The sequence below is a fragment of the Monodon monoceros genome, unplaced genomic scaffold (genome assembly GCF_005190385.1).
Source record: "Monodon monoceros isolate NGI ecotype Baffin Bay Population unplaced genomic scaffold, NGI_Narwhal_1 Super_Scaffold_14, whole genome shotgun sequence".
Lineage (NCBI taxonomy): Eukaryota > Metazoa > Chordata > Mammalia > Artiodactyla > Monodontidae > Monodon > Monodon monoceros.
The window spans coordinates 46,902,288-46,919,147 of record NW_021703770.1 but is presented as its reverse complement, the minus strand read 5'-3'; the positions used below and the strand labels follow the sequence as shown (position 1 = coordinate 46,919,147).

The 16,860-nt window shown below is 35.5% G+C and overlaps 1 protein-coding gene across 1 annotated transcript in view; it reads right to left on the bottom strand.

The window, feature by feature from the left end:
• Positions 1-16,363, bottom strand: part of CNGB3 (cyclic nucleotide gated channel beta 3) — a 143,676-nt gene extending 127,313 nt beyond the window's left edge. Inside the window, exons 1-2 of the mRNA XM_029223050.1 lie at positions 16,253-16,363; positions 12,825-12,906 (exon numbers count right to left, since the gene is read on the bottom strand). Coding sequence (XP_029078883.1) covers positions 12,825-12,906; positions 16,253-16,363 — 193 coding nt within the window. The remainder of the gene's footprint in view (positions 1-12,824; positions 12,907-16,252) is intronic.
• Positions 16,364-16,860: the final 497 nt, after the last annotated feature.

Here is a 16,860-nt window from a genome sequence, read left to right as displayed (position 1 = left end):
TACTAATTTTGGCTGGAAGATAGGAAACACACACTTTCCATATGTCATTTTTTACTAAGAGGCTTTTGATAGAAATGAGAGAATTTTCCCTGTGTATTTGGATCAAGCTATATTTTTCCATTTCTTTTTATCTACCCCCCCAATCACTTTTCAGATTTTTGACATTGTTCCATGTATTGCTGCCTAAGAAAGTGATAGCCAAATCTTTTTCCTATATCTACAAATATTGGGGGCAATCACTGTACGATATTTTAAAGCAGAGAGTTCTTAACCTCTGGCCATGGATGTCCTGTACAATCATGGATTGGAAACTTTGAGACTGTATGCTGTATATGCAATTTTTTCCAAGGAGAAGATCTAGGGTTAACATGAGCTCCTTAAAGGAGTCTGACCAAAAAAAAGGCTATGAGCCATTTTGTGCATGTATACATTTCTAGGGACACCCGTCCTCCAAAGAATATTAGGATTTAAATAGAGCATGAAAAAATGAGTAAAATAATTCAGAAAAAACCCTCCTGAATATAAAACAGGCAGAATCTGTAAAACAGAGTATTCCTTAAGAGGCTTTTAGTGACTGTTTCTTATAGAGGCACATGAGCATAAGCTACATCGTCCTCTTCCATCGCTCATTCAAGCCACAGCATAGGCATTACATTTGCTGTTACTTTTCTGCTAGTACCAATTACATGACCAATTGTTTTGCAATAGTTCTTTTCTTCCATTCTAATAAGTAATCTTTGTTTATTCTCATAACATTTGGATTAAACTAACTTTAAGTAGATCTTCACACCTTACCAGGTCTCTTCTAGACATTACCAAGCCCTTCTAAAATGATGCTCTATTATGACAAATCTAGGCTATTTCAGAAGTTAATTATAGCCTAATTTGCTTTGTGGATAAGCATTTTATTATAAAATAAATCTTCTATCATAGCTTTTTTTAAAAAATCACAATGCCTCATTCTGTTTTTTTTAAAGAAATAATTTTTTCTCAAATAATTACCTGCCATACACCAATATTGGCTGAAGGTTCTGAGAATGGGCGTTTGAAGACCCTGCACATTTTTAAGGCAACTGAATTAACTTCAGTGAGATTATTTAGCACAGCAAAGGCAGCTGCCAGTGGGTAAACACAGGAGAAAAGGCTCACATAACCAAACTGCAGGAATAACTCCAAGTAATCATCAAAGGTGCCCAAGTAAGTTCCCATTTCCTTTTCCAGAACGACCTGTTCATATAATGTAGCATCTATGTCTGCCTTTAAAGCCTGCACCTTCCTCTTCACCTGCACATGCTGCTTCTTTTGGAACCAGTAAGAAAGAAGAGATTCTACAATTTGGTTAAGGATCTGAGAGGTAATCAGGAGAGTAGCCAAGCTCTGACACAAAAGCTTCATATCCCTCAGGACAAAGGCAATGTAGAGGAGTGAGGCAAAGCAATTTAAAAAGTTGAACACTAACACTTTCAGAATTAGGTGATTCTGGTAGGCAGATTCCAATCTGTGATTCTCCCATGAAGTTAAAAAGTCCCATGAAAATGAGAAACCAGTTATTTCCATTCTTGGATTCAAGGCAGAACAACTTGAAAAAATACCCATGAGGACCTAAAACAAAAGGATCTCCATCAACTATAGTCAGTATGGGTGTCTTTTTATCCATGCAGCATGTTATTTGTTTGTGGGAACAGATGGTCAGATTGTTTGCATCATCCTCATCATGAAAGAGAAATCTAAAATACGTGGCAAATCTTGCTTTGGTATCTGGGTAAAGTTTTGTGAACTACGCATGGTACTCCCCAGCTTCACACATGGACAGCAGGATTCCCTTTTTTGCAGCTGCCCAAATGAATAGAATAAGTCTTTCTGCCAACTGTGCTCTTTGCACATTGTGTAGCAATTGCCAGATCACATCCGTGCACTTGGTCAAATTCTGCCCTGGAATGTGTGCCCGTGGCAGATATCAAAGGGTTCTGATATGGTTGCTTTTATTGAATGTGCAAGAGTGAGTACTGAGTTTGCTCTCCACACACCTGGCTGATTCTGTCTCCAGGCTGGCAGCATCTCACTCTGGGCCTCTGTAATACACTTTCAGACTGTTTGACCCCCTGGTACTGCGCATGGTGGAGGCCTGCACAGGTGTGAAACACATGCTTTCCTCTTTAAGAGAGGAAATAATTGATACAGAAAGCCATTAACCTTCCACATTTTATCACTGTCACTAAATAATTGCTAGAAAAGGAGGGATTCAAAGAAAGAAATTAATTTGGCAATAAGGTTGTTAATTAGGCATTGATTCAATTGGCCCTTTTTTGGATGAATGTAAAAAGAAGACCTAAAAATGCTTTCATTGGTTGGAATACCTCGTGAAGGTGATGATATCACTTAGTTAAATTTCTAATTCTTAAAACACCAAATACATTGTGGGCTCTGTCTCAGAAACAAATCTCCTTTTATTAGACACCAACAATACCTGAGTGCTAGATGTTAGATGAATTATTAAAGACTAAGTCTGAGTACTTTCATTAGATGCATAAATGATACTATTATTTTCATCTTAATGAATGAACATTTGGAGTTAAAAATGAATAACACAGTTTTAAGAAGTGTATGATTAATGATTATTTTCTGGCACCCAAGATTGTATTTTTGTCTCAGCTTGTGATTAATTTTGTAGTTGCTAGAATATATGTTTTCTTAGAATAATTTTAATTACAGCACCTTGATCACACTTGAAATTTTATTACACCTTTGTAGATTGTCAAATGACATGGAGGAAGTTGACAAATATTGTAGCAGTGCATACACAATGGAATCTGATGGAGTGCCTTAAATGCCATAGCATAGAAAAATGGAGTACTTTATGCTAAGAAGTGCTCAAGCAATCTATAAAAATCTAGAAGGAATCAGAGTAGGTGAGAGTTCTGGAAACCATCCTATTAGAAGAATGGTTGAGGAACTTATGTTCTTTAGCTAAGGTATTGAAGACTAGCTAGCGAGCTAGCAGTTATTTGCAATTCTTTGAAGGGCTGTTACGTAGACAGGAAAATAAAATTATTTCATGTATTCCAGAAGGCATAAGAGGGATTCATCAATGGGATTTACAAAACAGAAAAACAAACAAAACCCCAAACATTCTAACAACTCAACTTGTCTTAACAGTGAAACATACATTTTTGTGAGGCAGCAAAAACCCCATTTCTGGAGGTGTACAGGCAGAAGCCTGTGTCAAAAGAGCTAGGATGGGATCCTTGAACCTACTCAGAGGTTAGAGTTCCTCCAGGCAGCCTTAACATGCTAAAAAGTCCTGAAGGAATTTTTACATTTAGGCAGATTTTGCTTTAAGGTACATCATCACAAGTAAAGAAATGAATAACTGCAAAGCAAAAAGAATACAGATCCATCTAAGGTAACTTTGGTACTGTGTCAGGATCAAGGAATCCTGTCCTCTCTCAATGGCATGCTTGGTTTCAGAGACCTTTTGCTGGTATTACTTCATCTAGAAAATGCATTTTACATACAGGTATTAAGGAATGTGGTGAGTTACTGGTACTGGGTACCGAAGAGAGAGCTCTAATCCTAACATCACTAATTCTCTGGGTGACTCTGGATAAGTCGCTTTTCTGTAACAGTTTCCTCATCCATAAAATGAGGAATACTTTTGTCATGGGGATTTCTGTGGGGAGTAGATAAAGCCTCCGTTCGAGAAAAATGCAATATAAATACAAAGTGTTCCACCAGCCAGACTAGGGTAAATTAAAATGATCTTTTTTTTAAAAAAATATACATTAACTCCTTCAGGTCTACACAGCATTGATGTATGTGGGGCATACAGGAACTTCTATTTACTTAAAAGAGTTCCAGGGATCAGGAAAGCAGAATGCGATTTCCTACAAATCAGATATATTCTTTAGCAGAAAGAAGACTAAAAACACAGAGTTTGATGTAATTGAATTATGCAAATATATTTAAATCATGAAAACTGCAAAAAAAAAAGAAAAAAGAAAAAAAGTGAAAACACCCACTTTGGTGAGTCTCAAGATTTTAGTTTAAAAAATAAGTGGACACTGAGGTATTTTATCATAGTCTCCTCTTCTGTTTGATATTTAAAACAGTGTATGATTTCTCTGCCTAACTTCTCCTTTAGCTGTTATTGCTCTCTCCATCTCTGCTGTATCACATGCAGGAATGGTTCCTGATTGTGCACGCAGCTGGGCACCTGACCTGAAGAAAGTAGCGATCCATGCTAGCTGGTGACCGATATATATGGTCACCATGAAGGCTCTGCCCCGTGGGAACAATGGTTGTTATCTAAGTCATGTAGACTGCTCTCTCTGGAATATGGACTGGGAAAAGAGTAGATGGAAAGAGAGCAGTCCAGAGTAGATATATATAGAGAAACACAACAGTCTTGAGAAACGAAGCCATGTTGACTGTGAACAAGAGTCAGAGAGAGTAATTAGCTCCTACAGCTGCTTCCATCCCCTGAACACTTTTTCAGTTCCAGTTATCCACAAGTTTTCTTACGATGAGCCCTTGCCACCCAAGGTGCCCTGATTATGCCTATGTCCCAGCATGTCCTCAGCATGGTTGGGAATTTTCTTCATCGTTTCAAACTGCAAAGCCCATGTTACTTATCTTTTTTCTAGACTAAGTTTTCAGAAATTTCACATGCCAAGTTTATTCATTTCTCATTTCTTTTGTTCATCATCACATTAGGTATTAGTTTTGAATGAATATTTCTTATTGAGTTCTATAATTCTAATTGTATACTGTATAAGACTTTCTTTTGGGATGAAGCAGAGAAACATGCTTGAGTAATTTTGATAAAAAGTTTCATTCTTGTTTTTGCTGATGTAGTTTCTGTATTCCCACCTTAGCCCTTGGCTGGTGAATAGGACCAATAGTCACAAAGTGGACTATACTGCTAAAATTAGCCATAGTAGTTCCTCTCATGCTGTTTACATAGGGAAGCCTTTACTGATACTTGTAAATTAAATTTCAGTAGACAGTCTGCCTATTTTCCTATTCTACATAAGACAAGTTAAGTTGAATAAGTTAATTGTTACTACCAAGGACTAAAGAGTGGTCTCTTGTTTAAACAAGCTAGGATTTTCCCTCCATTTTTCTCTCTATATTTTAATAATTTATTTTTTAGAGCAGTTTTAGCTCTAGAGCCATTTTTGTTTTGTTTTGTTTTTTTTTGGTGTTTTTGTTTTTGTTTTTGTTCTTTTTGCGGTAAGCGGGCCTCTCACTGTTGTGGCCTCTCCCGTTGCGGAGCACAGGCTCAGGACGCACAGGCTCAGCGGCCATGGCTCACGGGCCCAGCCGCTCCGCAGCATGTGGGATCTTCCCAGACCGGGGCACGAACCCGCGTCCCCTGCATCGGCAGGCGGACTCTCAACCACTGCGCCACCAGGGAAGCCTTAGAGCCGTTTTTTGTCTGTTTGTTTTTTAGCTCTCTGGATGTCTGTTCAAACTGAGTTGGCTGAGATGCAGGCTAGGTCAGTTTGGATAGATGGTGGGGGACTGGCAAGGCCTGGGATGCCTCTGCAGACCTGGAACTGTGCTGAACCTGGCACGCTGGGATCTTGGTTTTGGAGAGCGATTTGGCTCAGAAGGTGCAGGGAGGACCCCACACTTGTAGTCTGTTTGCAACACAAAGTCTGGGCTGGAGAGCATGACTGGAAAAGAAGGGAAGACTAAGAGGATAACTAAAAACATCTTGTCGAGTGTTGTCAATGTCCACAGGTTTTAACTACATGGAGTACCTACATGTGGTTGGTTAGAGGCCACAGAATGGTAGTATGGGCTAAATTTGGCAAGAATTCAGTTTTCTTTCAATGATGTAAAATAAGGGAATATTTAAACATTAAAAAGTCAATGTTTCAAAACTGGGAAATTTCAAGTTAAGATTTGTATTTGCAGTCTCTCTAGACTGAAGATGAAATGTCTGGCAGCACTTAACCCTCTTCCCTGCATGACAGCTATTGGTCAGAGCCGAGTGACCTCTGGCTCTTTAGACAGGGCATACGTGATCCTCGTTTAAGCTATCTGATTTCTATCAACATTGGAATTTACCAACCTCGATGCTAAATGCTTTATGTATATTAATTAAATTCATACCCACAACCTAGTGATGACAGTATTATCCTTATTTTATACACAAGCAAGCTAAGAGTCAGAGATGTTAAATATCTTGACCAACTAAGGTCACATAAAACTAGTTAAGTAGCAGAGTAATAATTTGAATTCAGGGGTGTCAAACTCTGTTTTTCCTAGTACAAAATACTGCCTTTAGTATTAATTGTATGATTGTTTGGACTGAAAATGTCATTTTCTTAATTGTGACTTTGAAAGTGTGGAGTATTTTAAAGCCATTTTAAAGCCATATATGTTAGTTTTCTATTTCTGTAGCAAATTACCACAAATTTAATGGCTTAAAGCAACACAGATTTATTCACTTACAGTTCTGTAAGTCAGAAGTCTAAGACAGGCTGCATTCCTTCTGGAGGCTTTAGGAGGGAATCTGTTTCCTCATCTTTTCCAGCTTGTAGAGGCTGCCTGAATTCCTTGGTTCATGGTCCCTTCCCCCATCTTCAGAATGCATCAATCCAACCTCTGCTTCCATCATCCCATCTCCTTCTTCTGCCTTTGGCCCTTTTGTCTTCTTCTTATAAAGACCCTTTGACTACATTGAGGCCCCCTGGATAACGCAGAATAATCTTACCATCTCGAGATCTTTAATATAACCATATCAGCAATTTTTTTCCCATGTAAGGTAACAAATTCATAGGTTTGGGGAGTTGGGCTATGGATACCTTGAGGGGCATTATTGAGCTTACCAAGCCATACAAGTTATGGGCACCAAACGTTGATCCACTTCCACACAAATAGAGTCACTTTACGGCATCATAAATCACTAGGTAAGTCATTTACATATCCTATGCCGGTACCAAAACATTAATTTAAAGAAACATTTAATGTAATATAAGTGAAGTGGAAGCCTAAGAAAAATGATTGTAATCAAAAGAGGACTTTAGTAAGTTATCTTTATTTGAATCAAAAATATGTTGCGTTCTTCATTTCTATGGCAGATATAAATTAAACCAGGCTCTGCAGAAGATAAGAGTTCTATAATCAGAAATCAACATCTGCAGATATTATGACATTGCACCTGCATGTTTTGAAGTGAAGAACACAGAAATACCAACCATGTATAAGAGGCTATATTTAAACAGTAATAATTTTGCTTTTTCAAAACAAAATATCTCAAATATAACTGTTATTCCTATTAAAGTTTCTGAAGACATGCTAAGTCTGCAAATTTAAATGAAACTATTTTTTTTCCTTCCCACTCAAATAGCTCCTCTATTAAATGAAGTTTCCATGAAAGAGCTTTTATTACCAGCCAGGAAATATTAAGATTACAAACACACTTTGAATAGAGTATAACAAGAATAAGAATAAACTTGTAATCCCAAAGATGTGATTCTTGGTTTCATGCCGTCAAGGTTGTATTTTTATGTGAGAACTACAGATTTGAAACCATCACTATTATAAAATAACTCATAATATTAAAATCTCATCAAAAAATAAAGTACTTAGGAATGAACCTGATCAAGGGAGTGAAAGACTTATATGCTGAGAACTATAAAACATTGATAAATGAAATTGAAAGTGATTTAAAGAAATGGAAAGATATATCATCCTCTTGGATTGGAAGAATTAACATTGTTAAAATGGCCATATTACCCAAAGCAACCTACAGATTTAGTGTGATCACTATCAAATTACTCATGACATTTTTCACAGAACTAGAACAAATAATCCTAAAATTTATATGGAACCATAAAAGACCCAGAATAGCCAAAGCAATCTTGAGGAAAAAGAACAAAGCAGGAGGCATAACCCTCCCAGACTTTAGAGAATACTACAAAGCTACAGTAATCAAAACAGTGTGGTGTTGGTACAAAAACAGACATATGAATCAATGGAACAGAAGAGAGCCCAGAAATAAACCCACACACCTACAATCAATTAATCATCCACAAAGGAGGCAAGAATATACACTGGAGAAAAGACAGTCTCTTCAGCTAGTAATATTGGGAAAGTTGGACAGCTGCATGTAAATCAGTGAAGTTAGAACATACCATCACACCATGCACAAAAATAAACTCAAAATGGCTTAAAGAGTTAAATATAGACACAACACCTTAAAACTCCTAGAATAGAACATAGGCAAAACATTCTCTGACAAAAATCGTACCAATGTTTTCTTTGGTCAGGCTCCCAAGGCAATAGAAATAACAAAAATAAACAAATGGAACCAAATCAAACTTTTATACAGCAAAGGAAACCATAAACAAAACAAAAAGACAACCTACAAGACTGGGAGAAAATACTTGTAAACAATGTGACTGACAATGGTTTAATTTCAAAAATATACAAACAGCTCATACAACTCAATAATGAAAAAACAAACAACCCAATCAAAAAATAGGCAGAAGACCTAAATAGACATTTCACCAAAGAAGGCATACAGATAGCCAATAGGCACACAGAAAGATGCTCAACATTGTTAATTATTAGAGAAATGCAAATCAAAATAAAATGAGGTATCACCTCACACCAGTTAGAATGGCCACCATTTAAAAGTCTACAAATAACAAATGCTGGAGAGGGTGTAGAGAAAAGGGAAAACCCTCCTACACTGTTGGTGGGAATGTAAATTGATGCAGCCACTATTGAGACCAGTATGGAGGTTCCTTAGAAAACTAAAAATAGAATGACCATATGATCCAGCAATTCTGGAAATAATGAAAACACTAATTCAAAAAGATACATGCATGCCCTAATGTTCACAGCAGCACTTTTAACAGTAGCCAAGACACGGAAGCAACTTAAATGTCCACAGATGAATGGATAAAGAAGATGTGGTGTATATATACACAATGGAATACAGCTCAGCCATAAAAAAAAATGAAATAATGTCATTTGCAGCAACATGGAGGGACCTAGAGATTACCATATTAAGTGAAGTAAGTCAGAAAGAGAAAGACAAATACTGTATGGTATCACTTATATGTGGAATCTAAAATATGACATAAATAAACTTACTTACAAAACAGAAACAGACTTACAGACTCAGAAAACAAACTTATGGTTACCAAAGGGGTAAAGGGCTGTGGGAGAGATAAATTAGGTGTTCGGGGTTAGCAGATATAAAGTACTGTATATAAAATCGATATATAACAAGATCCTACTGTATAGCACAGGGAACTATATTCAATATCCTGTGATAAACCATAATGGAAAAGAATATGAAATATTCTTTATTTTTGTACAAATATGTATAACTGTATCACTTTTCTGTACACCAGCAACTAACACAACATTGTAAATCGACTATACATCAATAAAAAAATTAAAATAACTCAAAATAAAACAGAATTATAGTTTGAATTATCTTGACAATTCTGTGCTTTTTTCTTCCTTTGGTTATGCAGAGTTGATTTCTACTGTAGGGTGTTTCTCTCTTCCTCAATACCTTCATTTGTTAACCAACAGTTCATTGTATGCAATGAAAATTCTTATATGATCCACAGAAGAACCTTCTACTCCTTTTGAAAAATTTGAAGATTAAATAATGCTGTTGATAAAAAGATGTCAAGAGCCAGAGAGGGTGTGGAGAAAAGGGAACCCTCCTACACTGTTGGTGGGAATGTCAGTTGGTGCAGCCACTGTGCAAAACAGTATGGAGATTCCTCAGCAAACTAAAAATAGAATTACCATTTGATTCAGCAATCCCACTCCTGGGCATATATCCAGACAAAATTATAATTCAAAAATATATATGCACCCCTATGTTTATAGCATTATTCACAATAGCCAAGACATGAAAAAAACCTAAATGTCCATTGACAGATGAATAGATAAGGAAGATGTGGTACATATATACAATGGAATACTACTCAGCCATAAAAAGAACCAAATAATGCCATTTATAGCAACATGGAGGGACCTAGATATTATCTTACTAAGTGAAGTAAGTCAGAAAGAGAAAGACAAATAGCATATGATATCACTTATATGTGGAATCTAAAGTATGACACAAATGAGCCTATCTATGAAACAGAAACAGAATCAGGGACATAGAAAATAGACTGGTGGTTGCCAATGGGGAGGGAATGGGAGAGGGATGGATTGGGAGTTTGGGATTAGCAGATGCAAACTGGTATATATAGAATGGATAAACAAGGTCCTACTGTATAGCACAGGGAACTATATTCAGTATCTTATAAACCATAAAGGAAAGTAATATGAAAAAGAATGTATATATATATATATACATATATACATATGTATATATACATATATACATATGTATATACATATATACATATGTATATATACATATATACATATATGTGTGTGTGTGTATATATATATATATATATATATATATATATATATATAACTGAGTCACTTTGCCGTACAGCAGTAATTAACACAACATTGTAAATCAACTATACTCAATAAAAAAATAAAAAAGAGAAAGAGACAACAGGAATCAGAGACTACAAGTATAGATAGCTATTTCAAACAGTCTTACTCTAAAGGAGAATATGGGAATGAGGCAATAGCCAAAGAGGAAGTGGAATCAAGAGTGGTGTCTTTTGGTTGATGTTTTGTTTTTGTTGAGGTGGGAGGGAAAAAAATGTCAAGAACACATTTTTTTTTATTATATCCTCTTGGTATAGGAGTCTTACTATCTGTGGAAGTAATATATGTGTGTGAACTTTTATCAGAAATGGAGTCTTTATGATTATTAAATGCTTCTCTTTCAGTGATACATCATTGTAAACATTTAAAATCAGATAATCTAACAATTGAAGAGCCTAGCTTTAGTAATCAGTTAGGAGGTAATATTAAACTGCATTCATGTTGAAAAACATTACAGAACATTTACTTTTTTTTTTCTTTCTCCTCAAGTAAGTAAATGATGACTGTTTGGAAGACACTATTTTGCTGTCTTCTTGGCTGAGATGAAAATGCAAAAGAAAGTGAAAAAACCCAGCTGATCTCTATAGACACAGTAAGTATTCTCTACATTCTAATCAGAACAATAAAAACCTAGATCTGTACTTCCAAATAAATAAGTAAATAAATAAAATCAAGAAAACTAAAGTGAATTTTCTTCCCTTGTTTTTAAAAATATATTGTTGAAAGCGGGTAGAGAGGAGATCATGAAAATAGAAGTATGAATTATTTACAGAACTAGATCTGTATCTTTATAATGTTACCCTCCAAACTGGGAACATATTATTTTCCTCCAGTTATTCAAGATTATTCTACATTTCTCTGTTAAATTGTTATTTTCTTCACATAGGTTCTTTGTTTTTCTTTTAAATAAGAGCAGTCAAGTATAATGACAATGGGACCATTTCTTCAGTATTTGATTGTGGGGATATTCCTATAGAGGAATTTGTTTACTTACAACCTTTCTTGTGATTTGCTTCTTTATTTACAATCTTGCCTGTAATTTTCACATGTTTCTTATTTTTCCTCCTTAGAGATAGATATTCTGGCTAGCAAAAACTCAATTGTGCTTCAGCTCCAAAATTTGTTCTAGTAAAAATTATCATACATTTACCTTTGTCTAATAGATGAAAAGCAAAAACATTTACTCTAGTTTTGTAACAATAATTGTATGTTTTCATTATTTAACAGTAGCATATTCTGTTCTAGTGATTCTTCTATCATTTTTATGTTTTATTGGTGATAATGTAGTGTTAATACTCAGGAGAAATAGGAGAGGAGCTGGTAATAGATTTCATTAGATCCTACCAAATCAGATGAAGTAATTTAGATTTTGTCCTGCAGGCAATATTGAGGCACTTAAGGCTCTTTAGAAGAGACTAACAGAGACGTGAGATCAAAATAATGGTTAATGGAAAGTAATCTGCTAATACTGTTGGGGCTGGATGAAAAGGGGAGAGATTGGGTGAAAGAGTCCTAATCAGAAGAGATCACTTAGAGCCTGGGAGTCATGTAGGCATGAGTTACTAATAAGAATGGCATTAGTGGTGGAATTGGAAAGGAATGAAGTGGGTTTGAGGGCCATTATGAAAGGAGATTTGGTGACTAATTTCCTTTATAGAACAGCCTAGATAGAGGAATAAACATGAATTAGGTTTTGAGAGACTGAAAAAATAATAGAACCAGGAATAGAAATAAAAAGGAGAGGGAGCTTATTTGAAGGGGAAGATAAGGAATTAAATTTTGGACATGCTTTCTTTAGGATGGCAGCAGAACATACAGGTATATTTGTCCAGTGGTTACCTGGAAAATATTGGACAGGGTCTTAAAAAAGAAATTGGTCTGATATGAATTTGGAATCATCAATGTAGACGTGAATGTGGTAGCCCTAGGAGTAGATAAGATTTCTAATGGAGTTTCAAGGGCGAAGAGAACAGAACCTTTAAACATGTATAACCCACATCTATTTTAATGTTTTTATAACACTTACCTGAAATTTCATTGTTCACTATACACTTATGTTAACACAAATTTGGCCCATATTCTTTACCACTGTATCTCCAACCCACAGAACAGGGCCTGGCACGTGGTAGGTGATAAAAAAGCATCTATTGAATAACTGACTGAATGAAGAAATAATTTTTATAAATATCCAGATCTTCAAATAATCTCAAGTGTGACCCTACATAATTTACCAAGTCAAGGACAGGTGTTTCATCAGACAATACATTTCAGAGAAATATACATTTTACTTTTTAGGGTTTTTTTCTGCTGATTTGGGTTCTTACCTTGAATTTTGGTGTATGACTCTTCAGCTGAAACTGGAGGCATCTTGGTTTTGAGAGATTTCTTTTCATTTTTGTTTTCTCCCTTTGAGAAAAAAATAGAGATAGTACATGTGATTTTACATAAAATGAAGTTGAATGTAAAATATAAGAATTTTTCATTCCATTATCAAGCCAGTCATTAAAATTGATCATTTGTTTATGATATACTAAAAATGATAATTCTTACACTTAAATGAATGTTCTTGGCTCTATTATTGAATAATCAACTTCAATCTCCACAGTTTGTTGACCACAGTCTGTTTTTTTCACTGTGGTTGCTGTATCTCCCAGACACATGTTTCTCCCAGTTCTGGTTCTAACTTCCTACAGCCTGGTTCTAACTTCCTTCAGCCAGAGCATTGGTCCCAGTCTAGGTCTTTAGAGGTAGAATGTAAAATGATGGAAAGAAGAAAGTACCTTGGTGTCTTTACTCATAACTCTCTTCCTCTTACATTCCATGATTTCATTTGCATCTATCTCATCATTTATCTTAACATTTAAGCTTTCCTTTGAAATGTAAGTATATCTCACTGGATGTGGCCAGTGTACACCTGAAGATTTTCCCATGGGGACAGGGTAAAATAAGATATAAGGTTAGAGCATAGAAAGTTTGGCTCCCAAGCTGCTCACAGCCCCATAGGGGGAACAAACACACACCAGTGCAACTGACATGAAATGTTATCGGTGATGACACAATGTTAGTAGATGCTAGAGGTGGGGCATAAAGGGGAGTGGTCAGTTCTTCCGGAGTTGAAGGGAAAGGAAGGACACTATTCAAAAGGAAGTGACTCCTGAATTTACAAATCAAGATGAGATTTTTGTTTTCCAGATGGACAAGGCATGGAAAGTATTACAGGCAGTGGACGTATGTTTAGCAAAAGCCTAAGGTGTATGTAGGTGAAGGGAGACTACAGAAGTGCTTGGAAGGGAAAAAGGGTGAGAAGATGAGGCTAGTGAAGTAGGAAGGGATTTTGAGAGCCTTTTAAGCCTTGATGTGAAGTTTGACATTATTTTCAGACACTGTACGTCAGAAACATTTTAAACTGGAAAGCAAATTGATCAGATGATTTAATTTAAGACTCATATGTGTTAGGCAAGGCAGCGATTATTATTCTTATATTATTGAATAGGAAATTGATTAAGTGGCTAGAAAAGTATGGATCCCTGGATAGATTATGAAGTAGTGATAAAGCCTTCTGACTTCAATCAAACACTTTTACATCATGTTATTCAGAAACATTTCCATCATAGTTTTATTGTACATAAATGTAGTTTTATGTGAATAGTGTCTTATTCTGGAGTATGAGAGAGAGTTTGTACTAGTCTGAGTTTGCAGTTTTTGATTTCATGGTTATTGACAAATTTGAATTACATATGATATTTTAGTTTGAGAATTAACTATTTAAATGACACTTAAAATACAATGTAAATTGATTTATTCTTTCATAGATTTTTTATACGACTCAAATAATCGATTTGTATTTCAGAAATATGTTGTTTAAATGTCATTTTAAAAGGTTATATTCTGTAGATGAAAAGAGGGCTTTAACTTTGTGTCATTTTTAACATTTAGCATATTTGAAACTGGAGAAAAACTATTTTTCTTTTACCAACATGTTACTGGAAAGAGTAGTTGCAAATAATTCCCCAATATGACTTTTAAGATATGTGATGCCAGCAGACTTCCTGATTAACATCCACAAATTATGGCTGTCAGGAATGGCACAGGATGTGTCTAAGAGCTGCTCTACTTGTGCCTAGTCTGAGTAGCTCTCCAATATTAATGTTTCTGAAGGAAACACAACTCTCTAAGGAGTTTCTGCTCATTTTGCCTTCTGTTTTGTATCAATATAACCTAGTGATTTAGCTCTCAGGCACTAAAGTCAGATAGAACAGGGTTCTGATCCAGACTCTGCAATTTGTAAGTTGTGCGTAAGTAGCAAATTATAACAGGGCCCATGAGAATTCAATACAGCAGTGCTTGGAAGGGGATAGCACCTTGCTTGGTACATAGTAATTGCTGTTAGCTACTATGTTCTCCAAGAGAATAATGTATTAGCTATTTTTATGTGCTCTGCAGGAAAATAATCATGATGGTAAGTTGGCATACATCACTGTAATGACTTTCCCAGAGAAAAACACAAGAAGGCTAGTTGAAGGGAAGTACCCAGCTCAACATTTGTGAAAGTCTATAAGTTTTTAAACATATAAGTAACTTTTAAAGTATGAGATTATTTATTTTGACACAAGTATTAGAAAAGTCAAGGGCACTCTCATAAAGAACATTCTCCACTTCTTTCCACTGCAGAAACAGTCAATGTTAATCAGAAAAGGAAGGCAAATTTTCTAGGGCCAACATTAGGTTATTTCGGTATTTTTTATACCCTAGGCTCATTTAAACCTGAATCATTAGACCACGCTATGCTAGTCCCTGAGGTACCTTCCTGTTTGTATTTGACATCTCTCATCCAGTTCTCTTAGATGTGAAAATAATTATTGCTCTAAAAATCTTACATAGTGCTTTTAGGTAAATCTAGTGAGCAATTCATGAAAATTGTTCTATAAATAGCTGTAAGTGAATATTGATCATATAATTACCATTTGGACTTAAATCTGTCATAAGAACACAAATTATTAATAGTGATGATGATAATAATTACCACTTAGGAATTCCCTACTATATGCTTTATCTATACTGTCTCTAGTTTGTATACCAAGGTTACAAAGCAGGTATCATCCTCATTTTATAGATGAACAGACTTAGAACTTGTGAAAATATTTGTCCAGAGAAGGGTTCCTCCACTTTGGCAATATTAAAATTTTGAACTGGATAATTCTATGTTGTAAAGGGCTCTCCTGTTCATTCTAGGACATTTAACAGCATTTCTGGCCTTTCCCCTTTAGATGACAGTAACTTCCCTACCCCTGGGCTGTGACAACCAAAAATATCTTCAGACGTTGCTGATTGTCCTGAGTGCAAACTACTCCCTATTGAGAACTCCTGGTCTAGAGAAATTACTGTTAAAATGCAGTTTCCTAAGACCAGGATGTTTGACATTCTCTGTTGGAACTAGATCATATAACCAGTTTAATATTTGAGAAATGATTTCATTTTGGATGATGGTAGAAGTGAAAATCAGCAAGGAGAAGTCTTACTTTGCTTTTCCAAATCATAATAGGGTCTTCTAAACATTTATTATTCCATTCTAAAGCCAATATATGCAGTATGTATAAAATGATAAGGATAAACCCCAAAGACAAACAGTCCATGACCCAGATGGTAGCAAGTAAAACTGCAGAGAAATCACACATCATAGTGTTTATTAAAATCCCTCCCCAGACAAGAAATGATTAGAATCAAGACTGATTTAGGGATGTGGGGAGCATACCTGTCTCGTGGGTTGCTGTGACTCGCTGCTTGGATCAGAACCTTGTTTATTCTCATCGCTCCCTTCACTAGGCTTCACCTTGTTGAATCTTATTGTCAGGGATTTAAACATCTTTAAGGTGGTTCTGAAAACTTCTGTTTTTATGACTCTGTGTCTGGAGGTAGAGAAATGTACTTTGTTTTTCTTTTCATTAGTAGACAAGCCAATTAGTTGCTTAATCAGGATTTCGTTCTGGTTAATTCCTAGAGGCAACTCTCTAGCTAGTCAGGGCTTTGGCTTAAAAGCAGCAAATTACTTCTGCTTGGATGATTTGAATTCTGTTTATGAACTTTAGAGAGTCAAAATACCCCTGTGAATAACTTATAAGTGAGAATTAAACAAAACTTCATTGTTGTTTTAAATTGTTTAAATGATTGTTTAAATGTGATCACATTACCCATTGGTTCGTTTATTTTTCTTTCTTTCTAATTACCCACCCACCTATCTCTTCTATCTAACTTTTGTCAAAGTAATACAGGCAAATGATGAAAAAACAAAATGTGCATAAAGGCTTATAATATAAAGCAACTCTCCCAAAGTCCTCACATGTAGTTCTGCACTGTGAAGTA